Consider the following 23513-nt stretch of genomic DNA (forward strand, 5'->3'; position numbering starts at 1 on the left):
TCCACAAGCCCACTTATCATAATTATCACCCTTTAATAGAGGATGAGTGATATGTTACGGTTTTGACTCACTTTGACCCCGTTTATTTGATAGTTTTGTAGTTGTTTGAGTCCTTTTCAGGTTATAATAAGAGGCTAGGAAGCTAAAAGCAAGGATTGGAACAGCAGGAGCAATCAGAGCAGAAAGGAGTTGAATTGGAGCAGAAAAGCTGATTTTAGACCCAGGAGCACATGCTCCCGATTTCCGAGCACATGCTCCCAACTCTACGGTTTCATGACAACACGTGGCAAGCATCTAGGCGCCGATTCCCTGCCTAATTCCCCTTATTTTAGACGATCCTTTGTGAGAGAAAGAGGGCTGAGATTGCTTTTTAATAGGGAGATTTGAATTTGGATTCTTTCCTTATTTTTCTCTACTTGTATGCTATTTAACCTAGGGTTTTAGGAAAGAGAGAATATACTTTTTCTTTTTGGTTTTTGAGCGACGTTTTTGTGAGTGGAAGAAGAGCGGCTACCTTGTGAAGCATTCTCTGAACCCTTTTTATTTTTATGTCATTGAATTTCTCATCTTTTGCTATGATTCATTTCTCTATGTCTGAGTAGTTTTCTTTGATAGATTAGGGGTTTCAAAAGGGGTTTCATGGGTTAGCAACAAAACACAAATAGGGCTTTATATAATCGATTGTCTTCACTATTGTTAGACTTAATGCTTAGGTTGATTTGATCACCCAATCTATGATTCTAGGTTTATCTATTCATCAAAAGTGTAATAGGTTGCTAGAAAAGACATTAGTGGGCAAATTATCCTAGACCTGCGAAAGTTGATGTGTAGGTGATTTGTAAACTTATCATTCATGTTCTTTAATGCTTGTCTGCGATTCTGGGCTCAAACGACAGTTTAGGGTTTATGGACCGCCGAGCATGTGCTCCGGATGTCTGAGCATGTGCTCCGCGTTTCCGCACATAATCGATCAGATAGAGTTATTGATACCACGACAGTGGATCAGTTTATATTTATGTTTGAGTTCTAGACTGGTACTTAATCTATGCCCTGAATAGTTGTTTAGTTGCTATCTCTGAAATTCCCGAGAATTACCCTTGATCTAGTGTTTTGCTTATTGCCTTTTTATATCGTTTTACTCGCGTTATTGTTACCAAACAAACCCAACTTTGAATTGTCTTAACTTGAAATTGAACCAATAGAACAATAGAGTAAAACTTGGTCTTCGTGGGATTCGACCCCTAAGTACTACTTCTTTGCTGTGCACTTGCAGTAGGAAAATAGGGTTTAAAACTCTGTGTATCAAGTTTTTGGCGCCGTTGCCGGGGACCAAATTTTTACCTTTGGTTTTCGGCGAAATTACTAGACTAAGACCTTACTGATTTGTCTTTCTGCTTCTTCTTTGCGTGTGTTTCAGGTGCATGTCAAGAAGATCTACAAGAAGAAACAACACCGAAGAACTAGTCACTTTGTCAGCCGCAGAGCTCTCTTTGGCAGAAAGAACAAACCGCAAGAACATAAAGTTTCAATCCGTCAACATGGGTGACAACAGAAACAATGAGGATATGGCTGCCGAGTTGCAGCAACTTCGACAATAGTTGGGGCAGTTGCTCCGTGCTCAACACGAAAGAGCCGCGCCGCCGGAACCGTCCATTGGGGACAAGGACAACCCGCATGTGTCCTACACCAACCGAGCGGCGATTGTTCCTCCCACCATCCCAAGCCAAGATTTTGAGATCAAGCCACAGATGATCTCTCTAGTGAAGCAGCACCTATTTCACGGTCTCCCAGCTGAGATTCCGATGGACCACATCGAGAATTTTGAGGAGATATGTAGCACCACTGGTTCAAATGGGATACCGCCAGACTTTCTGAAGTGCAAGCTCTTCCCCTTCTCTCTTGCGGATAGAGCTTCACATTGGCTGAAGTCATTGCCACCTGGGTCTCTGACATCATGGGAAGAATAAAGGTCTGCGTTTCTGGACCATTTCTACACCAAGGCTAAGACCGCTGCCCTGAGGAACAAGATTTCATCGTTCCAACAGCACACTGGAGAAGCCTTCTGCGAGGCTTGGGAGAGGTACAAAGAGTACCGTAGAGAGTGTCCGCACCATGGATTCAGTGATGAACAGATTCTGGGCATTTTCTATGATGGAGTTAACTGGGACTACAGAAACGTTCTCAACTCGGCCAGCAATGGGGATTTTATGACAAAGTCTAAGGAAGGAGCATATCAGTTGATTGAGAACCTAGCTGCAAGCTCCAGCAACAAGGCTCCTGAGTATGACAGGTCCGTGAAGGTCAACAGTGTCGATACGCAAAAGATTGACGAGTTGACAGCCAAGGTGAACCTTCTTCTGAAGGGGAGCCAGAAAACTGTCCATTTTGTCGATGAGACCGGAGACATGCCGCTAGCTTAGGAGATTTGTGATGGAGAGGATGAAACGATGGAGGTTAATTATGTGAGTGGGCAAGGTTTTGTGCAGAACAGGGGTTTCAACCCGAACTACAGAAGCCATCCGAATTTGTCCTATAAAAGCACCAATGTGGAGAACCCTCAGGATCAGGTGTATCCGCAGCAAGGAGCTCAGAATCAGATGGGTTATCAGAAAACCTTCTCAAACAACTTCCAAGGCAAACAGTTTGTACCCACTCAAAACCGCTACCAAGGGGGGAACCAGCAGGCATATACAAGCGTTCAACAAGCACTGCCTTTCACCAACCAGCAGTTGGGACCTTCATCTGCTAGCAGCTCTCAGGATGAGCTGAAAAACATGATGCAACAACTCTTGGTGAATCAACAAAAAGCTTCATTGGAAATCAACGCTAAGGTCGATACCATGTACAATGGCCTTAATGGGAAGTATGAGGCAGTAATGTCACATGTGAAGAAGCTTGATGTTCAGGTTGCACAGACTGCTGAAGTCGTGAAAAGAACTCCTGGGACTCTGCCCGGAAAAGGGGAAGCAAACCCGCGGAACGAGTATGTCAATGTGATTGAGCTAAGGGGAGGAAAGAAGTTACCCCCTAGAGAAGCACCATCCGCTAGGATTGACAAGGGCAAGGGTATTGCTGAAGAATACCTTCCTCAACATGCTGCTGAGACTCCACCGTTGAGTCAAAAAGAAGCCGAAGCATCCGGCGAGCATGTGCTCCCATCCAGCGAGCACGTGCTCCCGACTCCCGATCAGACCATTCCTACTGAGGTACCTCCTGCACGCGTGTACACCCCTAGGGTTCCTTACCCTGTTCCTCCTAAAAAATCTCACAAGGATTTGGAGGATGCAAAGTGCAAGGAGATGTTGAGAGAATTGACGGTAAAACTACCCCTAGCTGATGCTGTTCAGATGATACCTGCTTTGAAGAGATATGTGAAAGGGTTAGTTTCTGGGAGAGTGTCAGAGGAAGAGAACGTGATGATGGTTTCAAGAGAGTGCAGTGCTGTGCTGCAAAACAAAGTTCTAAAGAAGAGAGATGATCCAGAGCGATTTGTCTTATCCGTGAGAATCGGTAAAACGGTTTTTGCGAACTCCCTCTGTGATCTAGGTTCCAGTGTGAACCTTATGCCATATTCAGTGGCTAAAAGGCTGGGATACACGAAGTTCAAGTCTACACGAATTTCGTTAGTATTCGCGGATAGATCCACCAAGCGCCCCATAGGAGTGTTGGAGGATTTACATGTCCAGATAGGGGACACGCTTATACCAGCAGACTTTGTGGTTCTGGAACTTGAAGAAGAACCACGTGACCCCCTGATCTTAGGTAGATCATTCTTATGCACAGCTGGTGCGATTATAGATGTGCAAGGGGGAGCGATCGATCTCCAGCTGGGGGATATGATTGCAAGGTTTAAGATGAACAAGCTGCTCAAGAAACCTATGATAGATGGTCAGACTTTTGTGGTTGATGATGGTTCAGAGGTTGCACATGAGGTTACCGATGAAGTTCTCACTCTCGACCCGTTGGAGGTTGCCTTGACAAAGGCAGAGGGTAAGTATGGATTCTTGAATGAGGAAGCTGATGGTTTTACACGCATTTTGGATGCAGGTACACGGTTCCAGCAACTGGTAGCTTACGCCAGCCTAGACGATGAGAACCAATCAGGGGAGGAATCCGCCGAGGGAGCACCTGCTCCGGATTCCGGAGCCCATGCTCCGGTAAAGTCAGCGGACGGTCCTTGGAGCGAGTTAAGAGCTCCAAAGGTAGAGCTAAAACCACTTCCAGCCAGACTAAGGTACGCGTTCCTAGGTCCTAACTCTACATACCCCATGATAGTGAACTCTGAACTAAACAATGTAGAGACCGCTTTGCTCCTTTGTGAACTTAGGAAGTATAGAAATGCTCTAGGGTATTCACTAGATGACATCCCAGGAATCTCACCAGATCTTTGCATGCATAGGATACATCTAGAAGATGAATCAATGACTTCGGTAGAACATCAGAGGAGGTTGAACCCGAATCTAAAGGATGTTGTTAAGAAAGAGATAATGAAACTTCTAGATGCGGGTGTAATTTATGCTATTTCTGATAGTTCCTGGATTAGTCCAGTTCATGTAGTCTCTAAGAAAGGTGGAATTACAGTGGTTAAGAATGATAAGGATGAGTTGATTCCTACTAGGACAGTTACGGGACATCGCATGTGCATAGACTATAGAAAACTTAATGTTGCGACCCGTAAGGATCATTTTCCTTTGCTGTTTATTGATCAAATGCTTGAGAGATTGGCTAACCATCCTTACTACTGTTTCTTAGATGGCTATTCAGGTTTCTTTCAAATCCCAATCCATCCCGACGATCAAGAGAAGACCACATTCACATGTCCTTACGGCACCTTTGCTTACCGCAGAATGCCGTTTGGCTTGTGCAATGCACTAGCGACCTTCCAACGATGCATGATGTCCATTTTCACTGACCTGATTGAGGATATAATGGAAGTTTTCATGGACGATTTCTCCGTCTATGGGAGCTCCTTTTCCGTTTGTTTGTCTAATTTGTGCAGGGTGTTGCAGCGGTGTGAAGACAAACATCTGGTGCTGAATTCGGAGAAATGCCACTTCATGGTCAGAGATGGGATAGTGCTAGGACACAAGATTTCTGAAAAGGGGATTGAGGTTGACAAAGCCAAGGTTGAGGTGATGATGAGTTTACAACCGCCTAATTCGGTAAAAGGGATCCGCAGTTTCCTTGGCCACGCCGGTTTCTACAGACGGTTCATTAAGGATTTCTCCAAGATAGCAAGACCACTTACCCAGCTGTTGTGTAAGGAAGTAAAGTTTGATTTCGATTCTGCTTGCTTGGAAGCGTTTCACACGATCAAGGGAGCCTTGGTTAGCGCTCCGATTGTACAACCGCCAGATTGGGACCTTCCCTTTGAGGTCATGACTGATGCGAGTGATTATGCCGTGGGAGCAGTTCTGGGACAGAGAAAAGACAAGAAGCTGCACGTGATATACTATGCCAGCCGCACCTTGGATGAGGCTCAGTGCACGTACGCTACAACCGAGAAAGAACTTTTAGCGGTTGTGTTTGCTTTTGAGAAGTTCCGATCATACCTTGTTGGTTCCAAAGTGGTTGTTCACACTGATCATGCAGCATTGAGGTATCTAATGACCAAGAAGGATGCAAAACCAAGGCTACTCCGTTGGATTTTGTTGCTTCAAGAGTTTGACTTGGAGATTAAAGACAAGAAGGGTATTGGGAACGGAGTTGCAGATCACTTGTCAAGAATGAGAATAGAAGAAGAGCTACCCTTGGATGATAGCCTTCCTGAAGAACATGTTTACTCGATTGGCATCTTTGATCCCGCCGAGCACATGCTCCGCCTGGGAGCACATGCTCCAAAAACCCCGTGCAAGGCAATCGATACCAACAAACAGCCGAGTTTTCCTTGGTTTGGAGAGTATGCAAACTACCTAGCAGCAGAAAAAGAACCTATTGAGTTTGTGGGGAACAAGAAGAAAAAGTTCCTAAAAGACATAAGGCGGAATTTTTGGGATGAGCCTTACCTCTATAGGCATTGCTCGGATGGTGTTTTCAGGAGGTGTGTGACTGAGGAGGAGGTTCCTGGAGTCTTGTTTCATTGCCATAGCTCACCCTATGCTAGACACTTTGCTACTTTCAAAACCGTGTCCAAAGCTCTTCAAGCGGGTTATTGGTGGCCTACCATGTTCAGAGATGCGCAGCGGTTCGTGTCTACTTGCGACACATGTCAGAGACAAGGGAACATCAGCAGGAGGAATGAAATGCCTCAGAATTTCATCTTGGAGGTTGAGGTATTTGATGTTTGGGGAATTGACTTCATGGGACCTTTCCCGAACTCATTCGACAATGAGTACATATTGGTGCCTGTCGATTACGTGTCCAAGTGGGTAGAAGCTTTGGCCAGCCCCAATAATGATGCAAAGACCGTGCTCAAGATGTTCAAGTCGGTTATTTTCCCACGGTTTGGTGTCCCACGGGTAGTCATTAGCGATGGTGGATCGCATTTCATTAACAAGGTCTTTGAGAGTCTTCTCAAGAAGAATGGAGTGAGGCACAAGGTCGCCACCCCCTACCACCCACAAACAAGCGGCCAAGTTGAGATCTCTAACCGGGAGATCAAGAGCATTTTGCAAAAAACAGTGAACACAACAAGGAAGGATTGGTCTCTGAAGCTAGATGAGGCTCTATGGGCTTATAGAACCGCCTACAAAACACCCCTGGGGACTACACCGTTTCACTTGGTGTATGGTAAGGCGTGTCACCTTCTTATTGAGCTAGAGTTCAAGGCTGCTTGGGCAGTGAAAATGCTGAACTTTGACACTAAGAGCGCCCATGAAAGGAGGAAGATGCAATTGCATGAGCTAGAGGAGATTAGGCACCTCGCCTATGAAAACTCAAAACTCTACAAGGAGCGTACCAAAGCCTACCATGACAAGCGGATCCTCACTAGGACCTTTGCTCCTAATGATCAAGTCTTGTTGTTCAACTCTAGGCTGAAACTGTTTCCCGGAAAGCTAAGATCACGATGGTCCGGACCCTTCACCATCAAGGAGATTAGACCATATGGGGCTGTTGTGTTGCTGGACACAAAAGGAGGAGAATTTGTGGTGAATGGACAGAGGCTGAAGCCATATCTTGCCGCCTCTGAGCACGAAAGGGGTGAAACCTTCGCCCTAGGCAACCCTCCTATTGCCTAAGGAGCTTTCGAGTCAAGCTAATGACTTAAAACAAGCGCTGGGTGGGAGGCAACCCACCAGGTATATATTGCTGAGTTTTTCTTTTTCTTTTTAGGATTTGTTTCTTCTCTTTTCGGTTTCAGGAATGTTGGAAGAAGATGCAGAGCACATGCTCGCAGGACGCGAACAACCCGATGCACATGCTCGGCGAACTGAGAACAAAAGAAGAAAAAGAGAAGAGCGATTGGGCCAGGTAAGTTTAATGAATTTCAGGCCCAGGCCCACCAGGCCCAGGCCCAGGTAACCCACCAAATCACAAACCCTTCTCTCTTTTCTTCTTTCTTCTTTCTTCTCTTCTTCTCCTCGTCGCCGTCGAAGCTCTCATTCCGTCTATGGGAGCGCATTGACATACAACATCTGGTCCACTCCCGAGTCATCCAGTTAGCCAACCCCTTCTACACATACCGGTACGGTGGCCCTGACGGTAATCAGGGGAGCATTCGCCTCCCAGCTCCTGAGCTTACGCAGCTAGCCACGGTGGATGATCTGCGTTTCTCCCGTGCCCCACTGCTTCTGGGAGATGTTCCGCCTCCACCTACCCAGTTTGATCCACCACCAGCAGACTTTGCTAGGTCATCCCACCACCGCGAGGACAGCGTTCCACCATTCACATCATCCGATCCTCAGGGTGAGTTTGATCTCCCACCGATCTCTGATGAGCCCGATACCGCTGAGTACAGGAGATGGATGGTCGAGTCGCAGCAGAAGAACAACAGCTTGATGCGAAGGATCCTGACGACACTATCTCGCGGTTGCTGCCACCTCACCACCACCGCCGCCGACCCAAGCCCACCAGTGAGACCACCACGTCGGAGGCGCCGCCTTGCCCGTTCGGAGAGCGAGAGCCCAGACGATTCCGACGCCTGATCGCGGTTACACACACCATCATTGTCCTATCCGCCTTATTTTCTTTTCATTTTTGTTGTTATCTTTATTTATCTTCTTGTCTAGGTCTCTCTTTGGCTTATTTTCCCACCGGAGACGGTGTGAAGTAAGTCCAGGGGAGGGTCACCTATGACATTAGTTTTCTTTATCTTTCTTTTTATTGAGTCAGTTTGTCATGTGAGTCGAACCAAAACTTGTGGGAATTAGGACCGAAATCTGTGATGTTTTAAACCATTTGTGAGTTTGACCGTTTTTCCTAGTGACCATTGTTGCAGAACTAAGAGTACAAAGACGAGCTAATACCTCTTCACATTCGGACACTTCTCCTGGCCAGAAAAGCTTCATCCCATTAAGGTTTCACCGGAAAGACTTAGACTCTACTTTATTGGAACCTAACCGGATTTAAATTCTTCTCGTTTTGGGCATTAGGATAAGGAACGTGTCACATATTCAGGACTTCTTATTCATTTTGCCAATCTTGCTGATCTTGAATAGCTAGCTCATTTTAAGTTAGTACCACCCCGAGCCTAACCTCCTTTCAAACCACTTGCACTTGTATTTTTGTTTTCTTATTCTGTGCAGCTATGTGCAAAACGGTCGGGGAGAGCAGGACTGACACAATCTCTAACTCGCTCTTGCTGGAGAACCAAAGAGGAAAAAGCCGGACGGACAGAGCACGTGCTCCAACCCAGCGAGCACCTGCTCCGAAATTATATAAATCCGAGTCCACAAGTTGTTTTGAGTAGAGAGAGAGCCTAGGATACGGTCCGCATGCCCCTGGGGCAATATCAGAAGAAGATCCCCCATCATCCTTCATATGTCTCATCAAAAAAAAAAAAAAAAAAAAAAAAAAAACGTTTAAGGATGATGGAAAGGGACCAGAGCTAGTATTACACACCCCCGAGCATGCGTTGTACCCTGAGGAGAAAAGAGAGGCTGAGTTTGAGAAGATAAGAAGAGAAGAGTGATTAGAGGTTGTGGACATCAATGAGTCCACTCTCCCTTACCATTTTGTGCGATATCCTGCATCTCTTTCGAAGTAATGGTAACCCCTAAACACTCTATAGCTCCACCATTAAAACAGCCTTTTATCTACCAAGCCTCGATTTCACTAGCTTAATGCCCTTAATGAGAAGCTCACGCCAATTTTAATTGAATGTAAAGAGTCTTTGTCTGGAAAGTGATCTTTTTCTGGGTTTGATTGCCAATTATGGTTCTGGTTTTGGAGATGTTTGCTGGAGAAGTTTTTGGTATAGCTTGTGCTAACACATGTGGTCTGCAGGTCATGGTCTACTCACGGTTTCTGAGATTTTTGCGAGTTCCCACCCTGGCTCTCTTGGCGCTTGGTTTGAGTTTGTTTGAGGACAAACAAAGATCAAAGTCCGGGGGAGTTGATATGTTACGGTTTTGACTCACTTTGACCCCGTTTATTTGATAGTTTTGTAGTTGTTTGAGTCCTTTTCAGGTTATAATAAGAGGCTAGGAAGCTAAAAGCAAGGATTGGAACAGCAGGAGCAATCAGAGCAGAAAGGAGTTGAATTGGAGCAGAAAAGCTGATTTTAGACCCAGGAGCACATGCTCCCGATTTCCGAGCACATGCTCCCAACTCTACGGTTTCATGACGACACGTGGCAAGCATCTAGGCGCCGATTTCCTGCCTAATTCCCCTTATTTTAGGCGATCCTTTGTGAGAGAAAGAGGGCTGAGATCGCTTTTTAACAGGGAGATTTGAATTTGGATTCTTTCCTTATTTTTCTCTACTTGTATGCTATTTAACCTAGGGTTTTAGGAAAGAGAGATTATACTTTTTCTTTTTGGTTTTTGAGCGACGTTTTTGTGAGAGGAAGAAGAGCGGCTACCTTGTGAAGCATTCTCTGAACCCTTTTTATTTTTATGTCATTGAATTTCTCATCTTTTGCTATGATTCATTTCTTTATGTCTGAGTAGTTTTCTTTGCTAGATTAGGGGTTTCAAAAGGGGTTTCATGGGTTAGCAACAGAACACAAATAGGGCTTTATATAATCGATTGTCTTCACTATTGTTAGACTTAATGCTTAGGTTGATTTGATCACCCAATCTATGATTCTAGGTTTATATATTCATCAAAAGTGTAATAGGTTGCTAGAAAAGACATTAGTGGGCAAATTATCCTAGACCTGCGAAAGTTGATGTGTAGGTGATTTGTGAACTTATCATTCCTGTTCTTTAATGCTTGTCTGCGATTCTGGGCTCAAACGACAGTTTAGGGTTTATGGACCGCCGAGCATGTGCTCCGGATGTCTGAGCATGTGCTCCGCGTTTCCGCACATAATCGATCAGATAGAGTTATTGATTCCACGACAGTGGATCAGTTTATATTTATGTTTGAGTTCTAGACTGGTACTTAATCTATGCCCTGAATAGTTGTTTAGTTGCTATCTCTGAAATTCCCGAGAATTACCCCTGATCTAGTGTTTTGCTTATTGCCTTTTTATACCGTTTTAATCGCGTTACTGTTACCAAACAAACCCAACTTTGAATTGTCTTAGCTTGAAATTGAACCAATAGAACCATAGAGTAAAACTTGGTCTTCGTGGGATTCGACCCCTAAGTACTACTTCTTTGTTGTGCACTTGCAGTAGGAAAATAGGGTTTAAAACTCTGTGTATCAATGAGAGATCACTGCACCAGGATTATCAGCAGTAGTCAGATCATAGGGTGAGATTGTGCATCTCACTTCGGTTGTCGGGTTTGTCGGAGTCATCGGTTTCGTTGGGTTTGTCGGGTTCGTGGGGTTCATTGAGTTCGTCGGGTTCGCAGCAGCCATCGATCAATTGGAAAAAAAAACTTTTAATTTTGCAGAAATGATTCAGGCTTTGATACCATGAAGAAATAGAGGTTCTGAAGTTTTTGATGCATCTATTAAACCTTGATTTACAAACATATATACATCATAGAAACGATCCTAACAAATCACAATCTTTACATATATGGAAACCACCATTAACTGTGCTCATATCACGGGATTGATACGTTGACCAAGTTACTTCACAACCAAGGTTCCAACAGGTTCTTCTCGCCGTGTTAACTGGATCAGCCGAAGTTAAGTTCTTCATGGATCTGAAGATACCTTCGGTGGAAAATAATTGTTGCTTAATCTTTGGCGTGTACCACGTCGGAATTTATCGGTTCATAGTCAGGTATCGTAGGAATCAACAGCCAAATCCACCGCCACCACAGCCACAACAATAGGTACAGCCGCAGACGCCGTCACAAATTCCAAACATCGTCGTTTTCAGGCTATCCGGTGAGTGCTTTGGGGTTCTTCACCGCTGTGGACGATCCTCTCAAGTCCATTAAGAGCTTCTACGTTCCATCGATATGCGTCTGCAGTTAATTTCATGTTCTGGTTCTGTCAGCTGTTTTACGAAGGACAGAGGACTATGGCATTTCCGATGGCTTTTTGGCGGCTTCTTATGGGCTGCTCTTTTTGGCGGCTGTGTATCCTTCTCATTATACCAACTGTTATTTTGAGTGGCCTCAGAAACATCCAGTTTCATAGTCTTGAGAAACTTCTCAATCTCCATCTTCCCGTTGTTGCTCCTACCATAACCAATCAGCCTTCGCGCCGCCTGTTCTTCAGCCTTTGCCGCCGCCTGTTGATACGAGAACACTTGATCATGAGCAAATTTGTTGATGTTGTACCCACGAAGTATGGAAAGTGCCAAACATTGGGAACGACCCGAGGAGGAATCAAAGCACAAAAGAAAGAGCACGGAGACGCCCAAAGGTACACCATCCCCGTCTCGGAAACGTTTCAGGGACGGAAACGGCTACGAAACTCCATCGAAACGTTTCTCAACACAAATACTAATCTAAATGTAGAAGATGATGACGTGTCTTGTTAATTGTTTTTTTTATACACATGATTACTAACTTAAGTCCTAAATGGAAGTTTCTAATGTTAAAAGTGTTATTTTGACTAACAAAAACATTTGATACATAAAATAAAAAAGCAAACTTTAGGTGGTAGGATTTTATATATATTAACTTATAAGTACTCATGCCGTCCGAGTTTCTAGTCTCCGTACCCGTTTCAGTGCTACTTAGGAGGATAGAAAAGAGATGATGAAGATGAACATAACCCGCCAGCCATAGGCTTCCAGTTGTAATCGCCGTGGATCGAGCATGTAACTCTCTCATCTCATTACCGTGGGGCGCGACATTTTTTTTTTGGTGTGCGAGATTTTTTTCTTTTTTTTGGGTGTGCTTGTTTGTTAGTCGAGATTTTTTTTTTTTTTTTTTATCGAGAAGACTTGAGATGATGACATGGCACATAGAAGTAGGATTCTCATAAATAAATAAATGAAATATTGACTTCATCAATATTACCTTTGACAAAGTCTTCGCCTCTACGGTGTCCATTTGGGATTTGGCACATGAATAAATCTAACTTTTTTACTTTTTACTGTATTACTTTTTTCCGTATCTTTACGTGTTATGGTGCCACGTTCACCACACTTGCTAATGCCAAATTCATAATCTTTTTGAAAAATCAAAACTAAAAACTAAATAAAATTATTTCTGTTTATTTAAATTTAATATTTAATTAAAATAGTACAAAAATGATTTTTGGTTTTTATACTTAAATGTTGGGTCATTCTAGTTGATTTTTGATTTTTGTTTATGGTACGCATAAATCAACAAATTTAATGCTTTTTCCGTGAAACAAGAAGAAGACTTCATCATCCACCGCACGGTATAATTTTTTTTCTTTTCACAATTTCAATATTTGTAGATAAATCATTGGGCCTATAACACGAAACGCCAGTCAAAATATCTTTATTTCGTTTTTATTCTCTTATATTAGAAATTTGTATAATCTTATTCATATATAAATGAATTTAAATTGAGACATACTATGAACGTCATAACTCATCCCATATTAAGAAACCTGTTATACTTATTATTCTCTCCGTTTCTTCTTCTTTTTTTTTTATACAAACAATCGGGATTCTCTCCGTTTCTTCTTATTTGATTTTTAGGAGAAAAAAATGTTTTGAAATTCCTGATTTTTCTAAAGTTCAATGCAAAAAAAAGAAATATTATAGAGATTGTTTCTTATTGATTAGATTATGTTTAGGTAGATATTTAATTATGTTTTAGTTTAAAACTTAACAAAAATGAAATGATTCTTTTTTTTTTGAATTTAATGTTAAATTATATTCAAAAGAAAAATAAACGTTTTACAAAGTTTATGTTGAAAAAAAACTTTAAACAGGTTGAAATAAAATCAGTAGAATCTAGCTGCAAACCAAATTTGAATGGTTGTGGTTTGGCATCTTTTTATTGTACTGAGACGATTGTGAACGTTCTTATCTGCTTAATCAGTTACTCCGCTGTCGAAGAGTGTTCGTCGTGCCGTCTCCCGTTTCATTCTCTTCAAAGTGAGTAGATGGTGGTTTGGAAAGCATAACCCAGGATTAACTTTAGCGTTTTGTCAAGAACATTCCCGGCAAAAAGAGTGAGGATATCTTTCATGTGACTTGTATACTTGTCTTCGAGTAGTTTTTCCACTAACCCTTCCCACACCAACTTAGAATAGGGACAATGAAAAAAGAGATGCTCTCTCGTCTCCAGCGGGTGATTGCAGAGGATACAACTTGTGTTAGCCTGAGGATTCCATTGCTGCATTTTTTCCCCTGTTGCCACTTTGTTCTTAGCAACCAACCAGGTGAGAAAGGCATATTTCAGAGTGGCTTGTGAGAACCAGATCGCGTTATAGTCATCCAGTTGCGGGCGAACAACGTGAATATGGTGCCATGTTTCCTTGGTTGAGAAACTGTTCCGGTAGCAGTCATTTTTCCCTCCACAGAGGTACATCCTGTGCCTCACGAGAACGATTAAGCTGTTGCTTCTGTATCTCCTCCTCCACAGTATTAAGTAAAGGGAGCCGATGTCTCTGCCTCCTCTGCATAGTCATGACGTCGGCCATAGTGCTTGTCTTCGAGATACCCAGATCAATAAAACCCCTGTCACCAAGTTTTTCATGTAAACAGCCTAAAGAGCTCCAATTATCAAACGAGAAGGAATTAAATGATTTTTTAATTTATGTGCATGCAAATTAAAAAGTTATATATTAAAAACGGAGAGAAATAAATAACTACATATAAAAAACACATTATATAGAACAAATCAATTAGTTTTATTGTTATGATTCAATAAAATATAATATTAAAAAAAATTAAACTACATTAGCTAGAAATTCGAAATTATAAACGTAGAGAATGTATTCGAAGAAATAAGTCGATAAAAGTCCAGAGACAGATTAATATTCTTGAGCAGCAAATTCGATGGCTAAAAGTCCATTTAGTAAAGGCAAGGAAAAGAAAGAGTAGACCATGTCCAATGTCCATCGTGCTATAGAGTTGATAGGATGAGATTCCTCCGGCGAGCAAAGAAAAGGTCGAAACAAATACATCCATGGTAGGGTAATAGAAAGGGATATAAAACATGACAGGTAATATGATCAATGATATTAAAAATCTAAGATATTTTAGTACCGGCGTTACTGTTGGATCCGGATAGTCGTCGAAGAGTAAACACTTGAAAAACATCACTACGAACAAGATCATGACGCCAAATCTTATCGGAGAAAACAAAACCTCACTTCCGGATCTCAACAAGCCAAAAATCGAGAGAGTTAACAACGTATGCCAAATCCCACGAGTGAATACACGTAAACCCTTGAATCTCTCTTTCTCCAAATGTTCCCACAACATTGTCGTTAAACAAGGGTATCTTTTCTCTTCGGCCACATCAGATTTTTTGTTTTGTTTTGTTGGTTTCTTTGTTGTGGAGACTTTCTTTTTCTTTGTACAGTAAAACTTCATTGTTGAAACTTATGAATTAGGGCTTCTTATAAAGTTCTAATATATATTCTTATCATATAAAGTACAAGTCACATTGTCCAATAATATTAAGCCACATGAGATTTTTTTTCTTTCTCTTTTAATTTAAACAAATAAAAAACGAATATTAATGATTAATAAAATTAGTTTTAAAAAAAAAAGAAAAAAAAAAACCTACCACGAAGGTGGAAGAAAGGGAAATTTTGTTTTATCCTGATCTATACACAGTCATCTTCCACCTTTAATATTCTAACAAAATTGATTTAACAAAAGAAAAAAAAATTACAATAAAGAAAATAAAGATCAGAATCCGGCAATTTATATTTTTCTAACGAGATTTAAAAAAAAAAAAAAAAGAAGTTTCTAAAAAAAAAATCCATATTTTAAAACTGCATCGACTCTAACCCCTAAAATTACTCACACTAACACCACCTATTTAAAATTAACCATGTCACCGTCTCAAACAATTTCATCTCCTATTTAACATCCAATTAACTCAAATCTACTCTAATTTATCCCTCTTTCACTCAGTCACTCTTCCTCTCCATCGTTTATTTTCTTAGAATTCTACGATTCATATTTCGGTTTCTCATTCCATTTTTACAGTCTCTCTTTTTCTTCTTCATCTTTTTATGTGTGTATTTGTCATTCGCGTTTAGCAATTATGTCATCCAAGTTTGTGTATTTGTCATTCGAGTTTAGCAATTATGTCTTCAGATTTGTTTTATTTATTTAATCTCATAAGATTTTTATTTATTTATTTTGCATGTCGTAGGTTGAAGATGCCATTGCTCTAGATCCTGAAAATACTCACATAGTTATCACTGATGATAATTCCTGGTTTGTAAATCTGAAATCTGGTACTATTCAATAATATTGGTGTATTTACATTTGTTTAGAAGCACATTATTCATTACAAGAAAAACGATGGGACACGTCGGTTTAATAACGTCATAATGTAAACCGACGTTAAAAGTTTTGAAAGCAAGGAGTTTCCCACCGAAATTTTTTTTTTCCTTTCAATATCTTTTATTAATCAATGGAATATTACACCAAATAAGATCAATACAAAACTTCATAAATCAATTTGTTACATAAGCAGAAATATGTGCCATGTAACGAAGATATCAAACATGACGAAGTGAAATTGACGGATGCTTCCTTCCGGTAAGCCTTAATCGCTATCATGTTCCTTCTTCATAAGCCATCTTACTTCAATGTGATATGTATGCCTTATTGGCATTCTTAGTTTGAAACTCCACACAACATAAACAAAGCCCGTTGCTTCTGGAAAAAGTTTTGAAATCCTGACAATCCAATATCAATTAATCTGTATCGGTGTCCTTGTGCGTATTAGAAAAATTGACTTGCTATATAACTCCATCTTATTATACATCTGAGACCAAAAAACGTTGGAGATCGTCACAATAACTATAAGCGTCATATCGAGAAGGCCGTGTATACCAACACCGTGAATGAACCACAACATCATCTCACAAACGTTGTATGCCTTTGTGGAGAGAAAATAAATCTCTAACGCTGGGGAGACCCAACACAGAGACAAACCCAGCCATCGTCATATCCAGATCACCATGTCCTCCGCTGCTAGACAAACCCGCCAAGAAGAAATAATGCCAAAGTTTAGTGATGCAATCAGACTGAAATTTTATCATCCAATCTTCTAATCCAAAACTTGATATGCCTGGATCCCAGATCTGGGATTGGAAATCCCAGTTTCTCAGTTTGATAAAACTCGCGACGGAGTTGGCTAATTGACGATGTTGATGAGGAACGATTCCAATCGTGAACCTAAGGAAGCCGCCAGAAATGATCTTCAGCGGAAAGGCGCCGACACTACTCCGAAGATCTCGTCGGATTGTGGTCGGAATAAAACTCTCGCAAATGGAGAGAAGGACAAAAAACCGGATGTAAGGAATCAACCAAAAGATTTGGGAAACCATTGGCCAGTGTTATCTATGCAAAGACTTAAGAACAAGGGAAAAGATCCGATCGACGCCAGAGAAGCCGGCGCCGGCTGGTAACAATGGCAAAAAGTGGTTTTTGAAGAGTCTCTTTTAGAGAGAGAATAGAGAAAAAAAAAAGAATAGAGTCGCTTTTTGAGGTTTTATGTCAAAATGTACCATCTTTGTTTTGCAGCCATGGTGCAAGTACTCTAAACCACGAGCAACTCCAAGCGCAATTCTAGAAAGTACCGGCCAATCTATATCAATCGAGGTCTTGTCTGAGATGAACTAATCAAGAGACCCATTTTCCAGAAATTCGTAAATAATTGCTCTCTTGGAACCTTCAGAGCAGAATCCTAGGAGGGTAACAATGTTGACATGAGAAGTTCGACTCATGCTTGCAACTTCATTGATGAAGTCTGCACCATCATTATCCTTTGAGTCTTTCAAAACCTTCACTGCAACCACGCGGCCATCTGAATGTGTTCCTCTATATACAGTTCCAAATCCACCTCGACCAACTTGTTCCGCGAATGACTTTGTAATTTTATTCACTTGTGCGTAACTATACTGCTTTAGTGGAATAAGTGCTTTGAGTTTTGGTTGTGGAATTAGGGTCTTGAGGTTCTCTTGACCATGATGCATGCAAAGATGATACCTAAACATGCAAAGATGATACCTAAACATGCAAAGTGTATAAAAGAGACTAGAAAATGATGCAAAACAATGAGTTATCCTAGCTAAATGCATGATAAATATATGTTAAGCAAAGATAAAATATAGACATATCAATTCTCCCAAACTTATTCTTTGCTTACCCCAAACAAACAATCAAGAACAAAGTGTGCCAGAGAGGTGTGAAGATGGGGTCTCAGAACCTAAAACATGTTGAATAAAGTAGTTAGAATGAAGGTCCTTATTTTTAATTCTATGATGCATGGTGAGAGAACTTAATTTAAAAACTTTAGACAAGTTCTTCACAACCTAAACCGATTCCAATCTTTAATCTACACATGCGATCCTATCAATCAATCCCTTTAACATTCATTAACGGAGAACCGTTAATCAAGCTATGCAATGTCATCAAACTCATTTGGCTAGGGTAAAAGGTTAGAGACAAAGATGGTCTCCTTCTCAAGTGGTTTTATTCTCTCGTTAAAAAGGAGTTGATCTTAAGAGAAGACTAAAGATTGAAACCAACTGATACATACAGGAGCAATACCCCTTCTACCCAAAGGTCCCCAAGAAAACTAAGCCCTAACGTTCTAACCTAGAGGTTGGTCCTATCTCTACCCTTCATCCAATACATAATCTCAAACCCATTCTCTTATTCTTTGTACTTAGTCTTAGGAGGATGTCATTTATTATCATTCTAGCGGATTGAGAAATCTTTTTTATCACTATGGTTTTCTTTCTTTTCTTCTTAAGACTCTAGTCACCTTAAGCGTTTTGCTTTCTCTTTATCTAATCTTTTCATTTTATACCCAGAACTATTAACTCTTTTTATTTTTCTCAACCCAAATCCTTTACTAGACTTATAAACCTTGAAAACACATTCCCCTCCTAAAGACTCTTTACCTTTTTGCTTTCCGTTTTACTCTTCACTTTTCTGCACAAATCCAATCCCAATATCCCAAATCGAGTTCTCATCTAGTCCTACTAGTCCGGAAAACGCAAACTAGAACTACACAAGATCCTACTCTTGTCGGCTAGAACCTACCACTTTCTAACAAACTCAACTCGGAAAAGGCATGACACTCAAGAATACAATTGCCTTGAAAGAACGGTTGGTTAAGGGTGCAGGAAACTGTTCCAAAGATGGGAATCAGCTACTTGGATTAACAAGGGTGGTAAAAAGGAGAACGATAATCCAAATATGTATATGGTATCCATGAGTTCAAATTCAATGCATAACAAGATAATTGAAAGTCATGATTAGGTTCACATAGATAGGAAATGATGTCAATTCAAAACATGCTTCAATCAAGACTAGAATGCAATTTCGAGAATTCAAAACCTGGTTCAGTCTTACATTTCAAGTTTAATCAACATGCATCAAAGAACTAATAACAATGGCCTTGATCCTATCCTATTTAACTCAGCATGCTAACAAGGTTACAATCATCATCAACCCCTATCCTAAATGCAACAGCCCTATATTAATGACACTAGACTCAATCCTAATATGCAAGTGCAAACTACATGAACACTCTGTTTTTGTGGAAATTTTCAATTTTTTTTTTCAAATTTGTTTGGCTTTTCTATGCAAATAAATGAATGGAGACTCAAACATGATATGATGCAAAAATAAGAATCACAAAAAATAACATCAGATACATCATCTCAAACCCTCCTCCAAACTTAAATTACACAGTCTCTCGTGTAAGAAAAATTTGCAGAAGGATTTGAGAATCACAACAAAAACAATGCATGAATGAAATGGTATATACAAAAGGAAGGTAGGAGTACCTCAGTAGTAGAAAAAGGAGTCGGTGCTCGTCCAAGGAGGAGTGTGATACTGACTTTGTCCCTCACCTTGTTTAGGATCCGAAGGAGGGACCTCAACTGCTTGGTCGACTTGTTGCTCAACTGCTTGCGTTTTCTGATAAACGTTCGGCTGCTCGTCGCACTGCATGTTGTCGACTCTGGACTCACTATGGTCCGATACTAACACAATAACCTTTGTAGGCTGATATCACCTTGATGCTCAATCTGCTACTCAACCGCGTGCATGCCATGATAATCACCCTGAGCTTCATTCTGCTGCTCAATCTCTTGCTCACCTTGAGCTGCTGAACGATGGGCCGACCGATGACTTGAGGAGGCTCTATCCATGGAACCTCGCGAACCTCTTCTCCTTCTCTCCCTAGACTCATGAGATGATTGTCGTGAAGGAGCGGGTGAAGGCTAACGCTCTCTTGACACATAGGAGGATTGACGTGCTGGAGAAGGGACCAAAGAGAGTGTTCTTTGGAGAGTTGGCTCAAGGCTCGCGGAGGCGCGACCCTTCTTTGGTCTGGTGTCCTCGGGAATAGACATAGGAATAACGCTAGTGGATGTCGAACATCTAAACTTATGCATGAAGTTCGTGAAACTGTTGAACGCCTTATCCCTTGCCTTGCCCCATCTCTGAAGCTTGTTGAGACGGTCCTGAGCTGCCTTGACTCCCTTGGCCATTCTAGGTTATGAGTACTCCTCGAAGTGAAACTGCTATGGGTGGTACTCATCTATGTCTTTCTCCATCAGGTCGGTTATTGCTTCTGCAACCTTTACATGTTGCTCCTCAACCTCAAAACCGTACATAGTGTCCGTGGGAGGAATGAACTCGATATTCTCACCGCTTAAGATCGTTGTCAACTCGACACAAGGAAGGAGTACTCTCGAGGGAACAGCCTCAGGATGCACAAACTTGTAGATCAGTCGCCCATGCCTCAAACCCCAATCCAAAGTGTTAAGTTTTCGCAAGTTGTTCACGTCTATCTAGCATGGTGGGGATGACTCGAAGACTAGTGGAACACCAGCAGCCTTAACAAACCATGTAACCACGCCGTCCATGCACATCACTCCTGGAGTTTGGTTACTGTTGAATCGCTAAACCCAAGTCTTGTAGATCATCATGTAGTTCAGAAGGTAGAACGAGGGAGAAATGTTGGTCGTGTCACCTTGCAGTTCCGTTCCATCCATTGCAGTGAACGAGACTCCCTTAAACGCTAGATCAATCTTCTCAAGCTCACCATTCGTGATATAGCCCTTGATCTCCTTTGCGTAAAACGCAACGGCTACTGCCTTTTGGAAGTATCACAACATAGGGCTTCACAAGTGTGTCGCCTTTCTTTTCGACGAGACAGAACGTAGTTGTGCTTCCAATCGTCGCCCAGAGTGCTGCTACTTCATTCTGATCGATCTGTGGTGCACTCCCAGTTCCGCTTGGAAAGCCGAGTACTTCCTCGATGGTCTTGCTGGTGAGAGTGTAATACTGGCCGTGAATGCGGATGTGATGTAACTTATACCTCCATCCGACATTGTGCCCGACTCATCTGCATACAAGTGGATATTCAGAGTAGAGAGGAAATGGATGGTTTCCACCCTGTATCGATGCTTGGGAGTGTTCATGTAACATCCGCGAACCAGTTTCTGTATTTTTAGAGTGAGTGTCGACCAACACCAGGGGTGTGTCAATCGACACCATTAACCCTGGGTTCGTCAGCTTTGTTTTTAATTCGCGATTTTGGTTGGTTTGGTTTGGTTTAGTTACCTAAACCGAGTATGTAAGAGGAGAAGCGACAAATTAAGGGTTTTAGAAGTTGTTTGTCGCCGTTGAGTGAGAAAAGAGAGAAAGAAGAGAGAAAACGTTTGAGAGTGTTATTGAGAGATTTTGGCTTGTTCTTGGTGGTTTTTGGCGAGATCTGTAGCTGTAGAAGAGAGAGTTGTTGTTGGGAACGAAGGAGAAGCTTCCTAAGGTGTTGGTTCCACCGTTTCTCATTCAAATCTTCCTGTAAAAGAGGTGAGTGCTTGACCATGGATGATCTAAGCCTGAGATCTCTTTTGTTTGGCTGTTCTTTGTATATTTGTGGTGTTTTGCTTGCGTGGTTTGGTTGGTTTCATGTTTCCTTAGGTTCCTAAAGCATTTGGGGGAGTTTGGGATGGATTGGAGATGATTAGGAACGGAGATTCGACGATCGGCTTTGAGCAGAACGTGTCTACGGGGTCGGTGTCGGTCGACACCAACTTGTGTGATTCTTGATTCCTGGTTTGTTGTGTTTTCTTGTTGTTTGTTAAACATTGGAATCTCAGTTGCTTGTGTGTATAACCTAGTAGATGGGAGGATGACCTCACTGAGTGTTTATAATAATACTCATGCATCTCAATATGTGTTTGTGGTGCAGGTAAAGGCAAAGTGTGATCATGGAATCAGGGCGATGAGGAGGAGGATGTTCTAGAGGCTTGAATGGTTGTGGTCTAGCTATTGTTAGGTTGCTAGTGTTGAGTTGATAGAACATTGTAGGATGTTGGAACTTGGTTATTGCATTATTGGTTTAATAGAATTGTTTTGTTATCCACTGTTGTAGATTGTTGCTAGGTTGTTAGTGGGTATGGGACCACTAGTGAATTAATATTATTATAAATAAAAAAAGGGAACGGTTGTTTGAGTTCATGATTCTCTCCAGGTGGCACCACCTAAACAGATACTGCACATCCTCAGTTATCTCGAGTTACACCATTGTCTCAGCATGGGAATATCTCGTTCCCATGAACTCCAGCTGCTGAGAATCCTCATAGTACTCCTTGAGAGTCAATCTTGCCTCAACCGCTTTTCTTCTTACTGATTTCCTGGGCACTTGTCCTGAACGCAACTGAGGTTCCTCCAACTCGTAATCACTGCCCTCATCTCTTGATTCATAAACTTGCTTCGGTCTCTTCCCACGGCTCTTACTCTAGGTTAGCGGCTTGACTGGTCCGCTTGAACCCGCTGTCTGCCATGAACCCTCAACAACTTCTTCTACCAAATTCTTCATTTCCAAAAAACACTTTGCCATGGACTTAGGCGATGAGCATTCTCCACCCACACATCCATATGCCTCTCTCATCTCACCTAAATACTCATTGCTCTTTCTACTTCTCTGAGACATGTTTAACTCAAAGCTAAGACTTAATAGGTTAGTGAATAAATGACAAGAGCAATAATCAAATTTGAAATTTAGAGTGCTAAGAGATGAATCATATGATGTTAGTCAAACCGTAACGACACGACGATACTGTGGAAAAGTTAGGGAGCGTCGGTCAAGTCGGGCAGTGCGGGGAACGGTGGGGAGGGAGACGGCGGATCGAGTCGGCTAGGTCAAGTCGATGGACGTTGGTTCAAGTGACAACGGTCGAGTGAGCACAGCGCCAGAGGTCGAGTGGAAGCAGAGGTTACCCGAGTGGGATATTTCAGAAGGGTCGAGTCACCGGTTGAGTGTTAGCAGAGTTGGGATCGCCAGATGGGTCGAGTCGCACGGTGCCGACTCGAGTGTTGGCGAACAGCAGTAATGATGGGACTTGTGTTGAGCTCTCTGATCGAGGGAGAGATGGTTGAGTGAGCTGGATGTAACTTAAATGAATCAAGCAAAATGCAACTCCATCGGTCGAGTCGGAACTGGTCGAGTGGAATGTCGGTGACTCGGATGAATCGGATCCGCCGGTTGAGTCAAAGGATCTCGACTCGAGCGAGGCTTAGCTTTTCCGGTCGAAAGCGGTGTCACGTGAATGAGAACGTGTCGGTCGAGATGCGCGTCTCTGGGGAACGAGTGGATGAATTCGGTCGATTCAACTAACTGCGGTTCGACTTGCAGCTAGGTGGGCTCTCCGGTCGAGTGGCGTCAGCGTGACTCGAGCGGGTGACTTTGTCGGACTGAACGGGTCGAAGACAAACTGCATCACTCAAGTTACAGGGAGAAAAACGAAAAAAAAATAAAGAGTGAGCGAGATGGTGATGTCGAGCAGAGAGAGTGTGAGGTGAGATGATGAGTTTGTTTGGTTGGTGGGAGTAGAGAGTGAAGGAGTTTATTAAATAAAGA

At 42.0% G+C, this 23513-nt stretch overlaps 1 protein-coding gene and 1 non-coding gene across 2 annotated transcripts; both read right to left on the minus strand.

Moving 5' to 3' along the window:
- Positions 1-2012: 2012 nt before the first annotated feature.
- Positions 2013-2119, minus strand: LOC147925582 (small nucleolar RNA R71). Its single transcript, XR_015585552.1, has one exon. It is a non-coding gene; the product is annotated as a small nucleolar RNA R71 (small nucleolar RNA).
- Positions 2120-13523: 11404 nt separating this feature from the next.
- LOC147925583 (uncharacterized) lies at positions 13524-13964 on the minus strand. The gene has a single exon (XM_087492681.1). It carries the CDS (start codon positions 13962-13964, stop codon positions 13524-13526), a length of 441 nt encoding a protein of 146 aa, XP_087348807.1.
- Between the last annotated feature and the right edge of the window lie 9549 nt (positions 13965-23513).

The sequence above is a fragment of the Camelina sativa genome, chromosome 16 (assembly GCF_030686135.1).
Source record: "Camelina sativa cultivar CO46 ecotype springtype chromosome 16, ASM3068613v1".
Lineage (NCBI taxonomy): Eukaryota > Viridiplantae > Streptophyta > Magnoliopsida > Brassicales > Brassicaceae > Camelina > Camelina sativa.

Coding starts and splice junctions, on each gene's coding strand:
- LOC147925583 (XM_087492681.1), bottom strand. CDS start 13,964: ATGTACCTCTGTGGAGGGAAAAATGACTGCTACCGGAACAGTTTCTCA.